Consider the following 20434-nt stretch of genomic DNA (forward strand, 5'->3'; position numbering starts at 1 on the left):
TACAATGCAAATTAATAGTGGCCTGAACTTTGAAGCTACAAAAGCACATAAAGGCACCAGAAAAGTAATCCATACAACTCCAGTGGTTAAATCCATGTCTTAAGAAGCCATATGATAAGTGTGGGTGACAAATAGATCTATAATTTCAGTCCTTTTTAACTGTAAATCTCCACTTTCAGTTTCTTCTTTTGTTTTCAGGCCGCATTATCTGTACATATCGCCACCTACTGGACAGGGAAGCGAATTTATACAGCTGAGATATTCTTCTAAAAAATCTTTGTTTGTGTTCTGCAGAAGAAAGAAAGTCATTCACATTTGGGATAGCATAAGGGTGAGTAAATTATGAGAGAATTTTCATTTTTGGGTGAACTGTTCTGTCTATTGCTAAAACTTACTGATGTTTTTGCTGTTGTTTCCCCCCAAAATGAGGTCAACTTTCTGGAGGATGATGTCATTAAGGAACCGTCTTTTGTTTTTAAAGGGATATTACAAAGATTAACAGGACAAAAGTGAAATTGAGAACAGAGGAAAAACCTATAAAATGAATTACCAATTAATACAATATTTTCAAGACTACATGTTTTGCATGGGGGTGTAATGAAGAAACACATGGAATATTTCTCAATATATTGCCAGGTTTTCTTTGAAAGGGAGGAAAAAATGAAGAAATACCTTGAATTTTTCTTCATAAATTGCCAAAATGGCAACATCCAAGCAATGCAAAGTTTAAAAATATATTTCGAAATATATCCATATTTTCACTTACTGTAATTGTGATATGGTATTAAAAGAACTCTAACTAATATGATTTCCATTTTTTGTATCCATCATATAAAGGCATACAGTATATGATTGGTGCATGATTAAATACATGTATAGTGGGGACAGCTGAAAACACAGCAAGTAAACAGGATGCATGTACAAAAATACACATCAAATGCAATTAAAATGAAAATATACGCATCCGGGGGCCTGGGTAGCTCAGCGAGTATTGGGCCTGACTACCACCCCTGGAGCCACCAGTTCGAATCCAGGGTGTGCTGAGTGACTCCAGTCAGGTCTCCTAAGCTATCAAATTGGTCCGATTGCTAAGGAGGCTAGAGTCACATGGGGTAACCTCCTTGTGGTCAGGATTAGTGGTTCTCGCTCTCAATGCGGCATGTGGCAAGTTATGCGTGGAGAGTAGCATGAGCCTCCACATGCTGTGAGTCTCCACGGTGTCATGCACAACGAGCCATGTGATAAGATATGCAGATTGACTGTCTCAGAAGTGTAGGCAACTGAGACTTGTCCTCTACCACCCGCATTGAGGTGAGTAACTGCACCACCACGAGGACCTACTAAGTTGTGGGAATTGGGCATTCTAAATTGGGATAAAAGGGGATGTAAACAAATTATATATAAACACCCCATTATTATAACTTCAGAACAAACAGTAAACAATAAAGTATTTTATGACTCACCTGTAAACTTTTGCAGCCAGGAATTCATCAACTGCAGAGTGTTAGATATACAGTCACGTTATGCCTCATCTGTAAAAGAAACATTGGTTTGTTAGTGTGCACGTTAAAAACTGCCCAAATAGCCTACATGTCACCAGTCAAACACACGAATTAAGCAACTGTAAAAATGGTTACTGTGTACTGAATATGCAAACTGCGAGAGAGACCAAGAAGAGAGAAAACACATTTGCTATTGAAAGGGAAATCGGATGCTCCATTAGAAGCGGATTTATTCAATTAAGCCAGTTCACCTCTTAATTAAAGTAACTAATTATGCTATCGAAAGACTTCTCGGGTGGTGGCTCCAAAAGTGGGCTGGCTGGCACACCGTCCCCCTCTTACCTTGCCGAAGGTGATGACCTTGTGATAACCCATGTGTTCATCAGTCAAATTACTGTCCCCAGTAATGGTAATGCCAAAGCACTGGAACACTGGGGCCAACTAATCTGTATTCAAATGACATGCCACCAAACAGTAAGGTGTGCTCTGTGGCCATAACTCAGCTGCGGTACGGGCCGAGAAGGGTGTTCAACAATGGCCACGGCCCCCTCCCTGCCAATCACACATTATCATACATTTCCCAGGTGTGCGACAGGCCTTCTGGGGACCGAATGATATTGGAAAAATTTATCATAGGTCTCACTCGCAGCCTTAATGGTCAATTTAAATTAATTAATTGTGAGGGGCTGGGACAGGTCAGTCTATGCACTCCAAGGTAAAGCCACAGGCAGAGTAAGTTTGGAGGTGGCAAGTGATATTGTACCTTGGGTACAATATTATGCTTTGTATGTATCTGGACTGGTGTTTCAAAGAGAAGAATAGTTATTTCAGCTGTTTAAAGGGCTTATGTTTGGGTTCAACATTTTATAAAAAATAAAAATAAATCATTAATAGCATTTATAAACATGATGATGTCATGTAAAGCTTAAATGATAGAAATCTCATGCAACAAAATAAAATGTAACTTATATGCATTATTTATTGAATGCACATGAACTACTGATATGATTAGCATTATGTAACGTTTATCAATGATTTAACAGGCCTAATAATAGTGTTATCTGAAACATTATAATGAAGTGTTGCACACCAAATGATTATCAAAATATGTTTAACTCCACACAAAAGGTCAACACATTGCTGCGAATCCTTTACACCAGAAATAAATTCCCTAGCTACATTTATTTTAAGATGATATCTTCATGGGCTCAAGCAAAGAGTTATTAAGGAAAGAGAACTGAACTGAAATAAATCAATAAACATATAAACAATGCATTCTCCCTGAACTCAACATTTCTTTCACAATGGTTACACACGTTGGCATTTTTGAAAGTTGGTATCCTAGGTTGGATTTTAAATTGGATTACATATACTATAATTGTATTTTTTAATATTATTATACAAGCAAACAATACATTTAAATCGGAAATAGTATTAACCGTAAACTTAAAGCTGCTTATTTCGGGTCCTTGCTCAAGTGTTTTTCATTTATAGACAAACAATAAAGATTACCCCTCAAAAAGTCCACTTGAAGGTGTGTACTTTTAAATACTCAGCGGTATTGATTAGAAATGGTGATGACACGATGCTCTTGTTTTGATATTTTGACGTGTTTCATGATGTTTTGTTGCCATCCTTCGGTCAGGCGCGGCATTGCACTCACCAAATGCGGAAGTACGCTAGCTGGCTAAACATGAATGTTTTATGCTAAACATTTTTTTATATATGTAATGTTAATAAACAAACCGTCATTCTGTGCTCTGACATACCGGAAAGTGGTGATTATTTCCTATCTTAATCCTTCAACCTCATCTCCTACTAGTATTCAACTCTTATTTACAGATAGAGTTGAAGTCAGAGGTTTACTTACACTTCAAGTCATTAAAAAAAAATTTTTTTAACCACTCCACAGATTTAATATTAGCAAACTATAGTTTTGACAAGCCGGACATCTACTATATTTCCAACAATTGTTTACAGACATTGTTTACATGTTTCACTATTATTTGAGTATATCACAATTCCAGTGGGTTAACTGTGCCTTTAAGCAGCTTGGAAAATTCCAGAAAATGATTTCAAGCCTTTAGGCAGTTAGCTTCTTGTAGGAGGTGTACTGAACTGGAGGTGTAGGCCAACCTGTGAATGCCTGAAGGTACCACGTTCATCTGTACAAACAAATGTATGCAAGTATAAACACCATGGGACCACACAGCCATCATACCGCTCAGCAAGGAGACACATTCTGTCGAAAAGTGCAAATCAATCCCAGAACAACAGCAAAGGACCCTGTGAAGATGTTGGAGGAAACAGGTAGACAAGTATCTATATCCACAGTAAAACCTGAAAGGCTGCTCAGCAAGGAAGAAGCTACTGCTCCAAAAAGCCAGACTACAGTTTTCAAGTGCACATGGGGACAAAGATCTCATAAATCATTCTCTCTACTATTATTCTGACATTTCACATTCTTAAAATATAGTAGTGATCCAAACTGACCTAAAACAGGGAATGCGTTCTATGGATAAATGTCAGGAACTGTGAAAAACTGAGTTTAAATGTATTTGGCTAAGCTGTATGTAAACTTCTGACTTCAACCTGTACATGTGTTGTCATTAACAGTCATTTAAAATTTTGCATTACAATAATTTCATGGGCTTGTTTCGTCATATGCAAAATTCACAATATAAAAGTCTCTATTGGGTCATTATCAAAATATGACTTGAAAATGTAAAATAGTTAAAAGGCATTTTTCTATAACCTAACCTTTCATCAAATAAAATTAAATAATTTGACACTGTAGTTTTACAAATTGATAAGAAAATATATTTGAATTTGTCAATTGCCAGAATAAGCCAATGTCCCCCTCATCTGGTACACAAATGATATGACATTTAAATGTATATATGTATTTATTTTTTATTAATTTTGTTTTCTCAGGTGAAGTATTAGTGTAAGGCCTAACAAGTGTGCAAAAAAGCTAAACAAATAAGTAATTAATCATTTAAATAATTAAAAAGAATGTTTTTCCCTTGATTTCATGTCATTAGTGTTATACCTATTAAAAACTTTTTTGTTTCTGAAAATGCAAATGTTGTCGAAAATAACTTCCAAGGTCAAAGTTCAGAGGAAGAAGAGGTTGCTCAAATGTGCATATAATGGTTTTCACACCATGTAGAAAAAGTTATACATTTAATTTTAACTGTATTTTTTAACATGAGTAATAATTTAAATATGTCATTGGTGTTACATTGTTTAATGTACATTTGGAAGGTTTTTATTTAAAAACAAATATGTAATGGCATGATTTACCATTAAATACATTTTAGTTTTGTGATGTTATTTACATCTTAGAAACGTAATCTTTTGAGAGAAATTGTCACTTGCTTCACTCATGAATCATAATAAAATAATAAAATGAAGAACAAAAGTAAATAGACAAGATGTAAAAATTAGTTTACACTTTATTGGCAAAAACTTAATTGAAAAGTGAAATTGAAAATGTCAGAAAGTCAATATTTAAAAAACATGTATCACAACAAATAAATGCTAAATTATTATTTTAAGATGTTAAGTGCAAAATTGCAATTAACAACATTTTTACAAAAAGAAAATTTGGAAAAAATATATACATATACATACGAATATATTAATTTTATTAATGCACCTTTAATGTAAAAATGACAACCTATGCAATGCCACTGAAAACCAAAGCGTCACATTTCAGAGAAAATAAATAAATAAATAAACTTACACACCCTTTTATAATTGGGTATGTGGAAGTGTTCAGAATCAACCAATCATCAACCTCATGTGAAATGGTACACACTTATCTTCACCTGAAGTGACTCTGATTAACTCCAAATAAATCTCAGCTGTTCGTGTAGGATTTTTCTGACATCCTCTTGGTTGCACGCTACTATAATGCCATTGACCAAAACCTTACAAAGCATCAATGGGATCTCACTGTTGAAAGGTATCGCTCCGGTGAGGGCTACAAAATGTTTTCCAAGGCATTAGATATACTATGAAACACAGTGAAGACAGTCATCAACAAGTGGAGAGAGTATGGTACAACAGTAACATTATCAAGAACAGGACGTCCCTCCAAAATTGACGAGAAGACAAAGAAAAAACTGGTCAAGGAGGCTGTCAAGAGGCCTACAGCAACATTAAAGGAGCTGCAGTTCTTTCTGGCTAGTACTGGTTGCTCCCTACATGTGACAACTGTCTCCCGTATTCTTCATCTGTCTGGGCTATGAGGCATGGTGGCAAGAAGCTTTTTTCTGATAAAAAAAAAACCTGAGAGAACACAACACATGGGGATTAGAACAGGACTGCTGCCATCTATGGTTAATTCAGTACAATTATTCAATTACAAAGTGGATTGCTCAAATAATTTCTGATAACTCCATATATATATAGCCTTGCATATAATTCCACAAACATAATTGCAATTTTGCAAACATTATGTTGCTCGTCTTTATTACAGTATGTATGCAACAGTAGTTATTTTAGCCATGTAACAAGTGATGGCACCGACTTTCACAATGCAAGGCCTGGTGCCCTGTTGCTAATTTTGTAAGGCTTCACAATGTTTTTATTTAAAATGCTCTGATGGTGAGCCAATTAGCTTAAATAGTCCAAGAGCCACCGTTTTCCTCCTTAAAATGCCTTTTTGCTGCACTTTGTTAGTATATTTTCTATTACATTCAGGCTCAGATATTTCTATTGAGTTGAAGTGCATACAGACAAAACCAAGTGATACATTACTGCCACCCAATGGTGTAGAGCTTAATAACTATCAGTCTCGTAAATGATGCTGTAGATGTTTTTAACACACTAGATTAGAAGGTTTAAACATTTTTGGAAGACACAAGTTCAGTTCCAAACACTAGTGAGCCACCTACAGTACCTAGACAACATTTTAAGGCATCATAGGTGCATTTCCAACACAAAGCCTGTGATGGCTTAACCAGCAGCTTTTTCTATGAATGTATGAATTCACCATTCAATTGTAGGGACATACAGAGCAGAGATATTCTTGTAAAAATCTTAGTTTGTGTTCTGCAGAAGAAAGAAAGTCAAACACATCTGGGATGGCATGAGGGTGAGTAAGTGACCAGAGAATTTTCATTTTTGGGTGAACTATCCCTTTAAGGAATCTGGTCTCAGGACATTTTGAAAAGCACCATATTTTTATCCTACCTCTGTATACGGCCTCCGAAGACCACATTTTCAAGATTTCGGATGCTGTTCTAAAGAGTAGGAAGCAAAGTTATGCTGCCTTCCATCACATGTAACCTTCTTAGGGAAGACAATCTCTGAATACAATGCAAAACAGCCAATTGGAAAGATGTATCCAAGTTTGTGGATGAGCCGAGAGAAATGTTCACTGTAAATATAATTCAATACGGAACATTTTAGACAAAAAGTAGTTCAATCTAAATCAATTTATTCATCCAATATTTGTGCGTACTACTGTACATATGAATTATGTTTAGTAGAGTATTGTGTCATTAGCTAATGATGCTAATGTCAAACTCTATTGAAAGTCTCCTGTGTGCTTTTTGTGTTGCTGCCTCTGAAAAGCATTTCCAAGAAGTCACTTGTGAGGTTCCATTTAGTTCTGGATGTTAACTTAGAATGCAGCAGCCTATGTAGCCAATAAACAGCAAGGCAGCTCACTAGGGATTCAAACAGAGCTACTATAGTGTCTAATTACTTGCTACTTAAAGTGTTCATATCAACAAAACAAAACAAACATGTACTTGTGACCTGATCATTCTTATGTACTGTATGTTAAAGTACTCACAGCAGTGTCTAAAAGGCTCCCAGCCGTGGGAGGGTAGGTACGGTTTGGCAATAGGCTGCTGCAGCAGACACACTATGGCATTATCCACCTGATGATGACACGCCGTGACAACAGCTTCTGATGCAGCTCCTCTGAAAGTCCTGCTTCAGCCGCAGAGCTCCTTGAATATTGGAGTGAATGAAGAATTTAAGTAAATAAACAGTGAAAACAAAATCATAACAGAAAGGCCTTACTGCCCAGTCAGTCAATGATTTAAAGAGGCAATGGTCTGCGTATGAAGGCACTTCGAAAGGACACTGCTTTCACACTACGTCCACATTAAATTTGAAAACAGCGTTTTTGTTTTGAAACACTCTCCATCCACACTGCCGTTTTCAAACGTTTTACAAAACGTTGCTCATCCACACTGAAACGTCTGAAAATGCTTAACCTTCCTATTGCATTCAGAATCTGCATTCACCTTTTGCATTCTCGGGCCAATTTTGACCCGGTGGATATCAACAGAGCCGGATTATCCATAAGGGCACTTGGGCCAGTGCCCAGGGGCACCAACCATTCACAACCACTAGGGGGCACCACATGACACAAGCTTTAAAAATATTTTTCGTAAATTGTTATATTAGTAACTTGAAATTCTTGAAAGACCATACATAACTTGTTTATGAACACTAATTTAACAATAATAATAATAATAATAATAAATTATAAATAAATGAAGATTACATGACCACTATCACTCCCCTCCCCAATCTGTCACAGTTGAGTTGGTCCACAACAATTACACGCAAATGTGTAATTTTTTAACGGCTACTACAGAAAATGAATCAAAATCCAAAATGGACAGACGGCAATTGAGTGGTTTCGCAAAAAGAAGATTAAAGAAAGAGAAGGATGCTAGACGTTTAGCTACAATAAAAAAAGTTCCAGGGATCGACACATTTTTTGTTAAATCACTAGTTTTTTGGGAGAACACGGGAATTGCAGACACCAGCAGCGCTAAGTCTGACACCGCCGGCTCTGCTAGCGGGGGAGATGCAGCAGCTGCTAATGTTAGTCAGGGCGTCGGCGATGACTGCCAGGCGAATGAGGATATTCTCCTTGTCCTTGGGGAGACAGGAGCGAGGAAGACTCGGGTGAGGAAGAGGACATTAATGAAGATAAATATTAGGGGTGGGACGGTACATGTAAGTTATTCAGTATTGAACCGAAACGGTATGGGCGTCACGCCTCGGTGCACGAATTTACACGGAGAATACACGGTATAAAAATAAATAAAACTAAATAGCGATACATATCGCTCTATTTCGCATAATGAACAGTCTGATCAAGATTGCAATGCTGGAGTGTTTGTGTGTGCGCGCGCGTGATCTAACTTTTTTTTTGGGGGGGGGCTTTTGAGGTATAGTGCCCAGGGGCACCACACTGTCTTGATACGGCCCTGATATCAAGCTAATAAATCATTCATAACCCAATTGTTTTCCTCTAAATCTATACTGCAAGTCATTAATAAGTTCCTCACTGTTTATACAGGAAAAAAGATTGATATTGTTGGCATGTTAACTGACAAATATTAAAGTTGTTATTTAATATGCCATTTTTTTCTTTTTAATTCTTTGACATTTCAAAATATTCTTGAACTACAGCAAAACCAGTGTGATACATGTGAAGACATCTTTTGTATCAGCATTTCTGTGAACTTTTATGTAAATATAACATTATATACAATGTATTTTAACATTTAATGTGAGAATTACTAGTAATTTGAATGAATTTCCTATAGCTCATAACTGCTCAATACAACTTGGTAGTCTAAAGTTATGAAACCAACATATAATTTTTATATAAAATAAAAATAAATCTAAACAACTGTATAAATCAAGTTACAACATTAATACTTCTTTACTATGTTTTTAAGCAAAATCTATTCTATGTACTTGCATGACCTGCTGAATGTTGCTGCATGAGTATACTGTTTGAAAGATGTGAACAATTTCCTCTTTTAAGCACAATTTATACTAATGTGTTCATGAACATTTGCTCTCCCCACACCCCCTTTAGACAGTAGAACCTTTGATTTAGTTTATTTGTTATAATTGTTACATCTGTCATTTCTGTTTTGTACGGGAATGTGTGTCTGTGTGTGACTGTGTGTGTGTATGTGTGCGCGCATGTTTGTAAACAAGATGCAGTCCCAGTGAGAGACAAAAAATAATCTACAAAAATCTATAGAAAATCTATAGTCAAAATTGGCCCGCAAACGCAATATATATATAGCTGGCTGTGCTTTAAAACCTATTGAGTGACCTACGTAGGCAGCAGCATTTTTGGGCATTAAGTGCATTGGGAGTCAACAGCATTTTTTACACCATTTATATATAATGACCAAAATGACCTCACGAACCTGTGAAGCCCAAATATCCAGTTTGTAACTTTGATGCCCATAAAAGCTGTCTAGGTAGGCAGCTCACTAGGTTTTGAGACAAGACTGTTTCCCTCACTTCATGTTTGATTCCAAAGATTTTGGATAGCATCATTATACGACAGCTGCAACCATTAGACAGATTTTAAACATCAGGGTTATTTCTGGATAAAAATAATAATAAAAATTGTATAGACATTACATGCACAAAAAGTCATTTGTAGACAACAAAATATTTTAGAAGTGAGTACAGCTTTAAAGGTGCACTCAGTAACTTTTGTCTTTGTGTCATCTTGCACTTACACTGACACCTAGTGGCTTGGATGCAGCATCATTTAAAATCAATATTTCTCAATTTCAGATGCCATTGTAGAAATGTAGTACTCACAGTCAGCCATGATTACTTTATTAATTGAGTGAAAGTGTCCAATAACAGGACAGTTACTGAGATTAAGTGAGTAGTATTCGGGTGGTCATGTGATTCTAACATGGCCCCATGTGCGGACCCTCTCCACATAGAATAAAACAGCTTTTATAAGGCTACTGACAGGGTTGGGGAGTAACGGAATACATGTAACGGGATTCCGTATTTAAAATACAAAGTATAAGTAACTGTATTCCACTACAGTTACAATTTAAATCACTGGTATTTAGAATACAGTTACATTCAAAAGGTATTTTGATTACTGAAGAGATTACTTTGCATTTTATTGCCATTTGTTTAATTTAATATTTAGTCCTTTCAGATGGAAAACATTGATACATATAAATGATGCGATCCAAAGTGAATTTGAACAGCGGTGAAAACTTTCTTGTGATGTGTTACATTCATACGAGCAGACACAGAAGTACGTTTGAAGTAAGTTTGTTTAACAGGAGCCAGCTGGTAGATAGCTGTGCAGTGTGTAAACCTCACTCTCCTGACCTCAAGAGATGCACTAGCGACTGACGCTAGAGGCTGTAGCCTTAGCCTCCTTGTTAGCGCACCCGCCTGCTACGGCGATTCGAGTCCCGTTCGGAGCGGGGTGAGCAGGACCGGTTACATTGGTGCCGTGACCCGGATGGGAGTGAGGATTAGGGGGGTAAGTGTAATGGGAGCCAGCTGGTAGATAGTAGTGCAGTGTGTAAACATGGATAATCCCGGGGACGCCGGTTTGAGTCCTGCTCGGAGTGGGGTGACCAGGGCCAGTTACATTTGGAGCAGAAGAAATAGAAATAAAGCTTAAATTGTCAGATTTACGCTTAGCTAAAATGCTATTTCTAGCCGTTTTACATGCAAATGTTACCAGACACAATCATATTTATTTATCAATTAATTTTTTTCTAGTAAGACCTTTGATATTAGGGCAAAAATCATATTGTTGATGATCATTTTTGTGTTGTTTACCTGTAAAAAATATCTAAAAAGCCTTAAAACAAGATCAATTCGATTAATCTTGATTTAGAAAAAACACTGCATAAGATGTGTGTATTTTGTCTTACTGTACTTGCAGAGTTTTTATAGTCAAAACAAGTGAAAAAATCTACCAGTGCTGAAGAAGTAATCCAAAGCATTTAGATTACGTTTCTGACCTTGAGTAATCTATCGGAACACGTTACAAATTACATTTTACAGCATGCATTCTGTAATCTGTAGTTGAATACATTTCTCCCAACCCTGACTACTGATATGACTGGTGTCTTCGTTTTAATGTGAGAGCTTTAAGAGTTAAACTTTTTCAATGAGGAAAAAATTATAATACTGAGTGCACCTTTAAAATACTCCGATATTCACAGGTTGTTTTTGTGGCAGTAGGAACCCTAAATCATATTTAGATAATAAATAATTCTTAATTAAACTTGGATGATATTCATTAGAACCATGTAATAGCTCAAGAGAGCAAATCATATATTCTGCCCCCCCATCAATATCAAATGTAAACAAACTTAATACAATGATCATGTTAATACAAGTTAAGAATTGTTATTGAATTCAACTCATAAATCTTGAAATAGCCCAGCATTTTATTTATTATTTTGTGATACAATGTCTTATTCCTTACTCCACTTATACCATGAACAAGATGCCAACATTACACAAAGAAAAACATATTATACAGGATCGATAATGAATGTAAAAATAATCCATGTTTACAACGTGAGGCACTGATATGACAATTATTTGGTCTTTCCAGTTTAATGACAATGATTTGGTCTTTCCAGTTCAATGTTTATTTGCAAAAGGTTCTTAATAAAATAGAAATGAATAACACTCAAAAAGCAAATCTAAAAAAAAACAACACCTAAAACCACAAACTAATAACACTTGAAATGTGAAGCGAACCCGCTCTGATTTCACTTTAATTGTTAAATACAAGAGAATGTCCACTGAGCATCAAATACTTTACTACCATACAAAATTAATCAATTTCAAAATATACACATATACATTTTCTTTTGCAAAAGGCTAAAAAGGAGTAGGTGTAAAGAACATATTGAATTCAGTGATGATGACAAAACCTCTATAAAAGTATAGTTCACCCAAAAATGAAAATGATCATGATTTACTCAACTGCATGCTATCCCAGATGTGTTTGACTTACTTTCTTCAGTAGAACACAAATGAAGATTTTTATAAGAATATCTCAGCTCTGCAGGTCCATACAATGTCAGTGAATGTTGAACAAAACTTTGAAGCTCCAAAAACCACATAAAGGCAACAAAAAAGCAATGTACATGACTCGTGGTTTAATCGGTCTTCTTAAGCGATCCAATTGATTTTGAATGAGAACAGACCAACATGTAACTCCTTTACTATAAACCTTGACATCAGCAGTCTCCCTGGCGATCATGATTCTAAGCTCGATTACACTTCCTATTGTGCCATCTAGCGCTCTGTGCATGTGTTAAGCACTTGGAAGTGTAATGGAGCTTGAAATTGTGAACGTTTCTAGAGACTGCAATGGAAAGATGTACAGTAAAAGAATAGTTAGAATGTGACCTGCTCTCACGGAAAACCAATTGGATCACTTCAGAAAACATGGATTAAACCACTGGAGTCATGTGGATTACTTTTATGTCCTTTTAGGAGTCCTTTCAAAGTTCACTTGCATTGTATGGACCTACAGAGCCGAGATATTCTTCTAAAAATCTTTGTGTTCTGCAGAAGATGGCATGAGGGAGAGTAAATGAACAGATTTTCATTTTGTGGGGATCACAAAACACCATAAACGGTTGAAAGAATTGAACAATGATAATCAAAATGAAAAATGAATTAAAAACAGTTTGGTTGCTCCGGAGTTCTCTCATAGAGCATCAGAGTTTCGATGGTGCTCACGACATTTCAGCATCCTCCAATTTCATCATCTTTTTAGGAGTTCCTGTGAACGAGTCCTGCAAAACAAGACGATTTGAAAAATAAATATCTTAATAAAAAAAAAAATTTTTTTTTAAAGAAATGTAAAACAGTAAAATAAATATTAGTTTAGGGTTTTCCTGACACCTTTAAGTCATACTGCCCATCCTATTGCGAACATGATTTAAATTAGGCAAATTACCTCCGGCAAAGACAGCGACACTCCATTGGACACTGCACTCTGTGATTCAGTCTCTGTAGTCGCTGAACACTCCACATCAAACTCAAAATCCATGATTTCTCCAAGGTCAAGCTCCTCACTGTAAAAATCAGTCGATTTGTTTTCAACATTCACCTGAATATGATTTTAACATTATTAATTTTTTTTGGGTGTTGTTGGTTATAATGAAACTCACATCTCCTGCAGGTCACCTCCTTCCGCAGGGGGGTCCCACTTGTGAAGACTGACCCGCCACAGTTTAATCTGTTGGTCCCAGGAGCGCCGGCTGTATTTCTTGAACTTGTTTGGAGTCTTTGGATGAATACCTGGATTTCTCAGATGCCTAAAATAAGGGATAGAAATAATCTTATTTAAAGGGACAGTTCACCCAAACATTTAAATTCTGTCCTCGTTTACACACATATGTATAACTTTCTTTTGTCCGTGGATCACAAAAGGAGATGATAGCCAGTATGTTCATCTCACTCAACGTTCATTTTTAATTGCTTGTTTTTCCCCATACAATGAAAGTGAACTGTGACTGGCTAACAATGTGCTGAACATCATCTTTTGTGCTCCACAGAAGTTCATACAGGTTTGGAACAGCATAAAGGCGAGTAAATGATAAAAGGTCACCCTATAAATTAAATTTAAAATACAACAACCATGTTCATTATTGTTAGTATACTAGACTACTTTCAATCTAAATGAAAAGATTTAATTCATCTTCATTGCCTTCTTTTCTTCTACCAGTAAGGATTGTCACTTACTTAGGCACTTCTTTTATGTATCTGTCATAAGAGAGAGTGTTTTTCCCATAGTTGATCTGTTTTTGTCTTCTCATGAGTGTGTTCTCATCTGTCTCCATTTCACCTTTAGTAAGAGAGTCTTTTGAATCTCGGGAGTCTCTGGAGTCTGAACTGGGGGAACAAGAAATGCAAAGGTTGATGAACAGAGAAAAATGGATATAATCGCCCCAAACTTATGACAAAGATTGAGGCCAATGCATATCAACCTTGGATAGCAGAACGTAACAAAACTACAGAAATCATCTTTGAGGAGATTTAAAACGACAGTTCACCACAAAATGAAAATTCTCTAATTGTTTATTCACCCGCATGCCATTCCAGGTGTGTGTATGACTTCTTTCTTCTGCAGAACACAAAGATTTTTTTTCAAGAAAATCAGCTCTGTAGGTCCCTAAATTGCAAGTGAATGGGTCAAATGAAAGTCATAAACATTTGGGATGGCATGAGGGTGAGTAAATGATGAGAACTTTCATTTTTGTGTGAACAATCCCTTTAGTCACAGAAAGCATAACATGGTTTTTAATCACAAACCTTCCAGATGACGTTTTTCTTTCTCTTTGAGGAAAATCTGCCGCGAGAATCCTTCTTCTATAGCTGAAAAAGGGGTACCTCAAATTAAAAACGTATCAAGGCAATCAATAATGTCTGTAAAATTATATTTGCAGAGAGACTAAATATTTTAAAGAGTTTCAAATCACATCCTGTATCCAAAATCAAGAGAGGCAACTGACCGATGCATGTCGCAACGGACATTTGAACGCATTTCCTCTGCCTCCACCTCATCGCCCCAGTTCTTTACTCTGGACACCGGTCCGTCACTCTCTGGGGTTGTAAAACTGCATGAAAAAGTGACATTATATCAAACTTTGCAGCTAATTTTTATTAACATTAAACATTATTGTCTATTCAACTGATGCAATTAGATTTCAATTGTGGTGAATATATAAGATTCCAAATGTCAACTGCAATATTTCATAACTACTCCAGTTGACTCTCTTGAGGAATAAAAATTCTGAAATGCAGTTAAAACGTAATTTAAACTATTGAATCAATAATGAATGAAAAAGGAAAAACTTTACCTGTCTGGTCTGCGTGAACTCTTTGATCTTCGGTCTTTGCCAGCCTCTTCGTCATCATGTGACCTCAAACTCCCATCTGCTCCACGTTTCCGACAATGGGACCATCTTGAAGGGCCTTTATTCCTGTAAGACATGTTGACATGCATTTACACCAAAGAAAGATAAGAACAAACCTTTTCGACATTTGACATGCTGCTGTACACTGAAATGAGCACATGTATTAGAAATATGAACAGGAAATATTGATAACTGCGCAATACTCAAGCTAATAATTTTTTAGGGACATATCCACAACAATTACCTTCTAAAAACTGATTTAACTACCTCCTACTCAATTTTCAAAGTCCTCCACAATAACCAAAAATTATTTTTCAAGTTATGTTTTAATTGTTTCAAGGACCTTTTACACACACACACACACACACATACAAAACACACTCTTGACATCCATACCAACACACCCACACAATTTTAGCTCCTATCATTTATTTCTACAGTTCTCGAATACAGCAAACAGAAAATAGGAAAAAGTATGCATTTGCTCCATAGGCGAAACATGAGAAAAATGGCGCCATCTGCTGGAAAATATTACAAAAAAATGAAAGCACACCATCATAGAATTAATGATCAAATATTGCCGTTTTAACAGGTTTCAAAAGGGACATTTTTGTCCTGAAGGTCCTGTGTGTAACTATTTTGTGTACACATTGTATAATAGATGTATTACAGGAACGGAGGTTGAAATGGCAAAAGTCCCCCAAAAATACACGTCTTTGGCAAAATGTATGCTGTTGGCATTAACATAAGATAATAAAAAAAAAACGTCTCGAAGCTCACACAATGGTTAAAATAGCCAAATAGGGAGTAAATGTTAGAACATTGAGGTGTAATGGAGTTTTAAGGTCTTAAAAATACTTTTTACTATAGCACAACTTTAGATATAGACTAAGTCTTGACACTCTTATGGCGCTTAAATTGTCATGTTCTGAACACAATACAGGACTGGCGGGAGAACTTCAACACATTTGCAAATAGTTAAAACAGTTATAAAAACAGACTATACAGTTATAACTTATACTTAATTTGTGAATAGACTAAACGCAAATGGTTCAATATAAATTATCACAATGGACTAAAGGGTAATCATAGACAATGCTTTCTTGTTTCGCTATGCTAGCAAACGGCGGTTTAAAACGACGGTGCAATAAAGTCAGAAAAATACGAAAACAAAGATACCTACAACTGTCATTCTAACTTTTATGATGTCTTACCCGTTTTCCTCAGTCTTGTAATCATTTCCGTGTCTGTATGTTTGATGTTTGGACATTGCTCTAGGTGAAAATAGCAACCACCACACGAACCAGCAACTCCGGGGTTTGGATTAAACCGCGCCAATGTCCAAAAGTGTACGTCAAAATCGAGGTCACGTGACAGCTGGGGCGGTGCTAATGACGTCTTTCATTGCCGGTCCACCCTTTTGTGCTGATCTGCAAACTATCCGCAGAAGTTCATTTCAGTAGTCTATTGTGTACAGATCTTATAAACTGTGCGGGCGCATATTGTGACGTATATGCTTCTTTTTCGTCATCTTTTGAAAAGCTTTATGGCGGGAATAAAAACTGACAAGCTCAAAGCCTCAAACCCTCCATTTAAAAATAAAATGGTTTAAAAAGCATTTGGACTCTGCCATACAAATACATTTTATTTGTTATTTTCTTTTTGTTGTTGATTGTTTTCATATAAATATGACAGAGGAAATCTTCAAATAATTATAAATGCTTGTTAAATATTGCTTTATCAAATTAATGTAATTTGTCAATCAAAACCCCAACATTTAGTAATAAATGGCTGGTGTGACATTTAAAATGACAATTATTGTGATTGGTTTATTTATAATGCTTTACATGTCTAACAGTGTGTGTGGACACTTCTAGATTTGGCTATTTCAGCTACAGTTGCATAAAATCTAGAATATTGTCATGTAATCAGAAAAAAAAAAGATTGTATTTTTTTTTTTGAGGAGGATAATAGGGTCATTGTGCACAAAGCATGGTCCATAAAGAAGTGACTTACTGAGTCTGGTTTAAAAAGAACTTGACTGACCCACACAAATCACAGACCTAAACACATGTGAGATGAATTAGAACACTAATACCAAATATTCAAGATTAGGGGTGGACCATATCTCATCATGGTCACAGGATGGACTACACTCTCTTAAAATGGAAAACACGGACAATAAATCAATGCAAAAAATAATAAAAAGAACACTTCATCTTCATTTACGTCCTCATTTTGGGGTGGAGACTCAAAATCATTACTCTTGCAGTTTATACAAAATCCTTTAGTTTCCAACATTTTGCTGTAATGCTGCTTTAAAATGTGCATTGCGAAAAGCGCTAAACAGGTTACACAAAATAACTGTTTTGGCAAACAGCTATTGTATTAATTAATTTGATAAAATAACACCATTTAATACATAATCTGTTCAGTGTGAGTTTTAAAAGGATAGTTCACCCAAAAATGAAAATTCTTAATTTCCTCACCCTCATGCCACCCCAGATGTGACTTTTCTGCTTAATTTTTTTTTGAATATTTCAGCTCTGTAGGTCCACAGAAAAAGGGAATACATACGACTCCATTGGTAAAATCGGTGTCTTCAAAAGCAATATGATAGGTGGGTGTGAGAAAGCGATCAACAATAAAGTCCTTTTAATTATAAATCTCCACCTTTGTCCCGCGCCAAACAGTACGTGTGGAACCAGTAAGTAGAATAAAAAAAAAATAGGTTGTTTTCTGAATCACACCTATCATTTCAGAAGATGTGGATTTAAACAATGGAGTCTTGTGGATCACTTCTATGCTGCCTTTGTGCTTTTGGACCAAAGTGTTTGTTACCATCCACTATCATTGAGGACCAACCCAGCTGAAACGTTCTTAATCTTCAGATGCCTTTACCAACAGTCATACACATCAGGGATGGCATGAGTGAGGAAATGAGAACTTCTATTTTTGGGTGAACTATAACTTTAAATAGGATGCAGCACTGCCAACTCCCATCTTTAAATGATGCGATTAAAGTTGATTACGACTCTGGGAAAATCACCTACACAAAGCAATCTTATGGAGATTCATTGAGGTTTTAAAAAAGAAAGAAGCTCCACATTTGTCATCCACTTCAAAAGAGAAGCAAAGTGAAAGTTCCTTTTATTTAGAAATGTTATATTAAATATCCATGTGAGACACACTTACATTTCACACATATCGTGCTCCAGTTAAGGTTCATACATGGTGCTCTGTATAAATACCAAACACACACAACAAAACCCACTTTACATTTAGTAGAGTTCCAGTATACCCCCTAGTAGTCTTTGAGAGTTTTTAAACAAGCAATCAATATACATTATGCAAGTGTACAGAAAGATAAAACCACTAGTTAACTCAACCAACACCACATTTTAAAAGGTTTACAGCATCATGAAAACGTATTGAAACACACCGCAAGAACGGTCTCCAATTGAAAGCTACTCGGACATCCTTCCTATACAGAGAAAAAGAAAAAAAAAAAGGATGTTAAACAAAATTATTTGACCTTCAATTAGTTTAAAGTGAACTGTGGCAGGCTTTTTAGTCAGATTATTGTAGACTGCACCAACAAAAACCTGTGCCAAACCCTGCATTTGCTATTCCAAGATAAACAGGCACCACAGCAGAGGAAAGCTTCTGCAATGATGGTATCAACTTGGGTTACAACATCAAAGTGCAAATGTTACCTCCGATACAATGACATCAATGGACCCTTCAACTCCTTGCTCATTTCCTGTAGATGAAATGACAAATTAGAAAGAAAAAAAAAAGTAATCAATAGATAAAAAAAAAAAAAATAAATAAAAATCGCAGTAACATGAGTGATATTTTAGGTCTCAGCGTTACATTTAAAAATGCAGTGTTAAGGTTCACATCACAATCAAAGACTCAAGAAACATCAGAAAACAAAGCTTAGTAGCTCACCATCAAAGACAAGGTTCCACAAGTCCTGAGATGCTTTACAGCTGCTGCGGTAGACAAAAAAAAACAAAACAAAAACACAATATTAAATGAAATGCATTTTATATGCACTTCAAAGCACATGCATACTCTGGAAATGAAGGTTCATTTCAAGAAGCATGATTACTCTATCATTATCGCACATTACTTTGCAAGTAAATCACCACATTCAGAACCCAAATTAAAACTTACCATTTCTCACAACTGCCAATTTTGTTCAGTGTACTTTGGGATATTGTGTGACCTGTAACAACAATTATGATTACATTCCAGATCACACCAGAAACTATATATTATTCTCATTTGGGGACTGTTCGCCCCCAGACCAGGGCTGCCCCATTTTGTGAGCTCAGACCGCTCTCAGAAGGCATGGCATGACCGGTGCTGAACATCAGGATTCACTAAAACAGTAAAAGCAGATCGAGCACAAACGGCAGTGCCTTCCTCTTCCAGCAGAGTAACACTAGCTCAGGCATGGTGAAGGCCTGTACAGCTGACTGCCGCTGGACATTAAGCAAAACATATGAAAGAAAACCAACTTACATCACGTGCCAATGATGGTAGTTGTGGATTTTTGCGTTTGAAGTTCGATCATATTCAGCCACCTAAAAGTGAAAAATAAACGCAATCTAAGAAAACTTCAACAGTGTTGCTTTCATCATGCGCACGTGAGAACTAATCAGACTCGCGAGAATCATGCGACGCAATAGGTATATTATTTGCATATAGTTATAACATAACGACAATTCGCGAAATTACCTTCTTGTGGCCAGTTCTCATTCTTCTGTGTTCTGATACCACTTTTCCACCGTGCCATTATAACATGACAGACTGTCTTTAAGAACGCGACGGCATTTATAAGGCTGCCCGGCACCATAGAAGAAGAGCAATGAGGCCTTATCACGTGGAGTAGTGATGCCCAATTCGAATGAATTGTTCATTTGAACCGATTCAAATCTGAATGAATCAGTTAAATCGGTTCGCAGTGTTGGATCGCTCAACGAAGGGGTATTTATAACTTTATTGTAAGTTTAGAAATAATATAGTTGTAAGTTAGGAGAAATGAACACAACGCACAAATATTATTAACCCTTGTGCGACCGTCACGACATTTGTATGTGTTAATGCCAACGTCACAACATTAGCCAAAGGCGTGAATTTTTGGGTTAGTTTGGATATTTCAATCTCAGTTTCATAATACATCTATAATGCACT

At 36.2% G+C, this 20434-nt stretch overlaps 1 protein-coding gene, 1 long non-coding RNA gene and 1 other non-coding gene across 3 annotated transcripts; all 3 read right to left on the reverse strand.

Moving 5' to 3' along the window:
* Positions 1-11730: 11730 nt before the first annotated feature.
* Positions 11731-16548, reverse strand: slbp (stem-loop binding protein). Its single transcript, XM_052149291.1, has 8 exons — positions 16444-16548; positions 15173-15295; positions 14825-14929; positions 14625-14687; positions 14055-14204; positions 13481-13627; positions 13267-13384; positions 11731-13102 (listed from the first exon to the last, which is right to left on the reverse strand). The coding sequence occupies exons 1-8, from the start codon at positions 16497-16499 to the stop codon at positions 13043-13045; spliced, it is 822 nt and encodes a 273-aa protein (XP_052005251.1). The 5' UTR covers positions 16500-16548; the 3' UTR covers positions 11731-13042.
* Positions 16549-18350: 1802 nt separating this feature from the next.
* LOC127659458 (uncharacterized) lies at positions 18351-20119 on the reverse strand. The gene is made up of 6 exons (XR_007972539.1): positions 19979-20119; positions 19763-19824; positions 19412-19463; positions 19184-19227; positions 18946-18992; positions 18351-18713 (listed from the first exon to the last, which is right to left on the reverse strand). It is a non-coding gene; the product is annotated as an uncharacterized LOC127659458 (long non-coding RNA).
* On the reverse strand, positions 19529-19727 carry LOC127660263 (small nucleolar RNA SNORA74). Its single transcript, XR_007972626.1, has one exon. It is a non-coding gene; the product is annotated as a small nucleolar RNA SNORA74 (small nucleolar RNA).
* Positions 20120-20434: the final 315 nt, after the last annotated feature.

The sequence above is a fragment of the Xyrauchen texanus genome, chromosome 19 (assembly GCF_025860055.1).
Source record: "Xyrauchen texanus isolate HMW12.3.18 chromosome 19, RBS_HiC_50CHRs, whole genome shotgun sequence".
NCBI classification, from domain to species: domain Eukaryota; kingdom Metazoa; phylum Chordata; class Actinopteri; order Cypriniformes; family Catostomidae; genus Xyrauchen; species Xyrauchen texanus.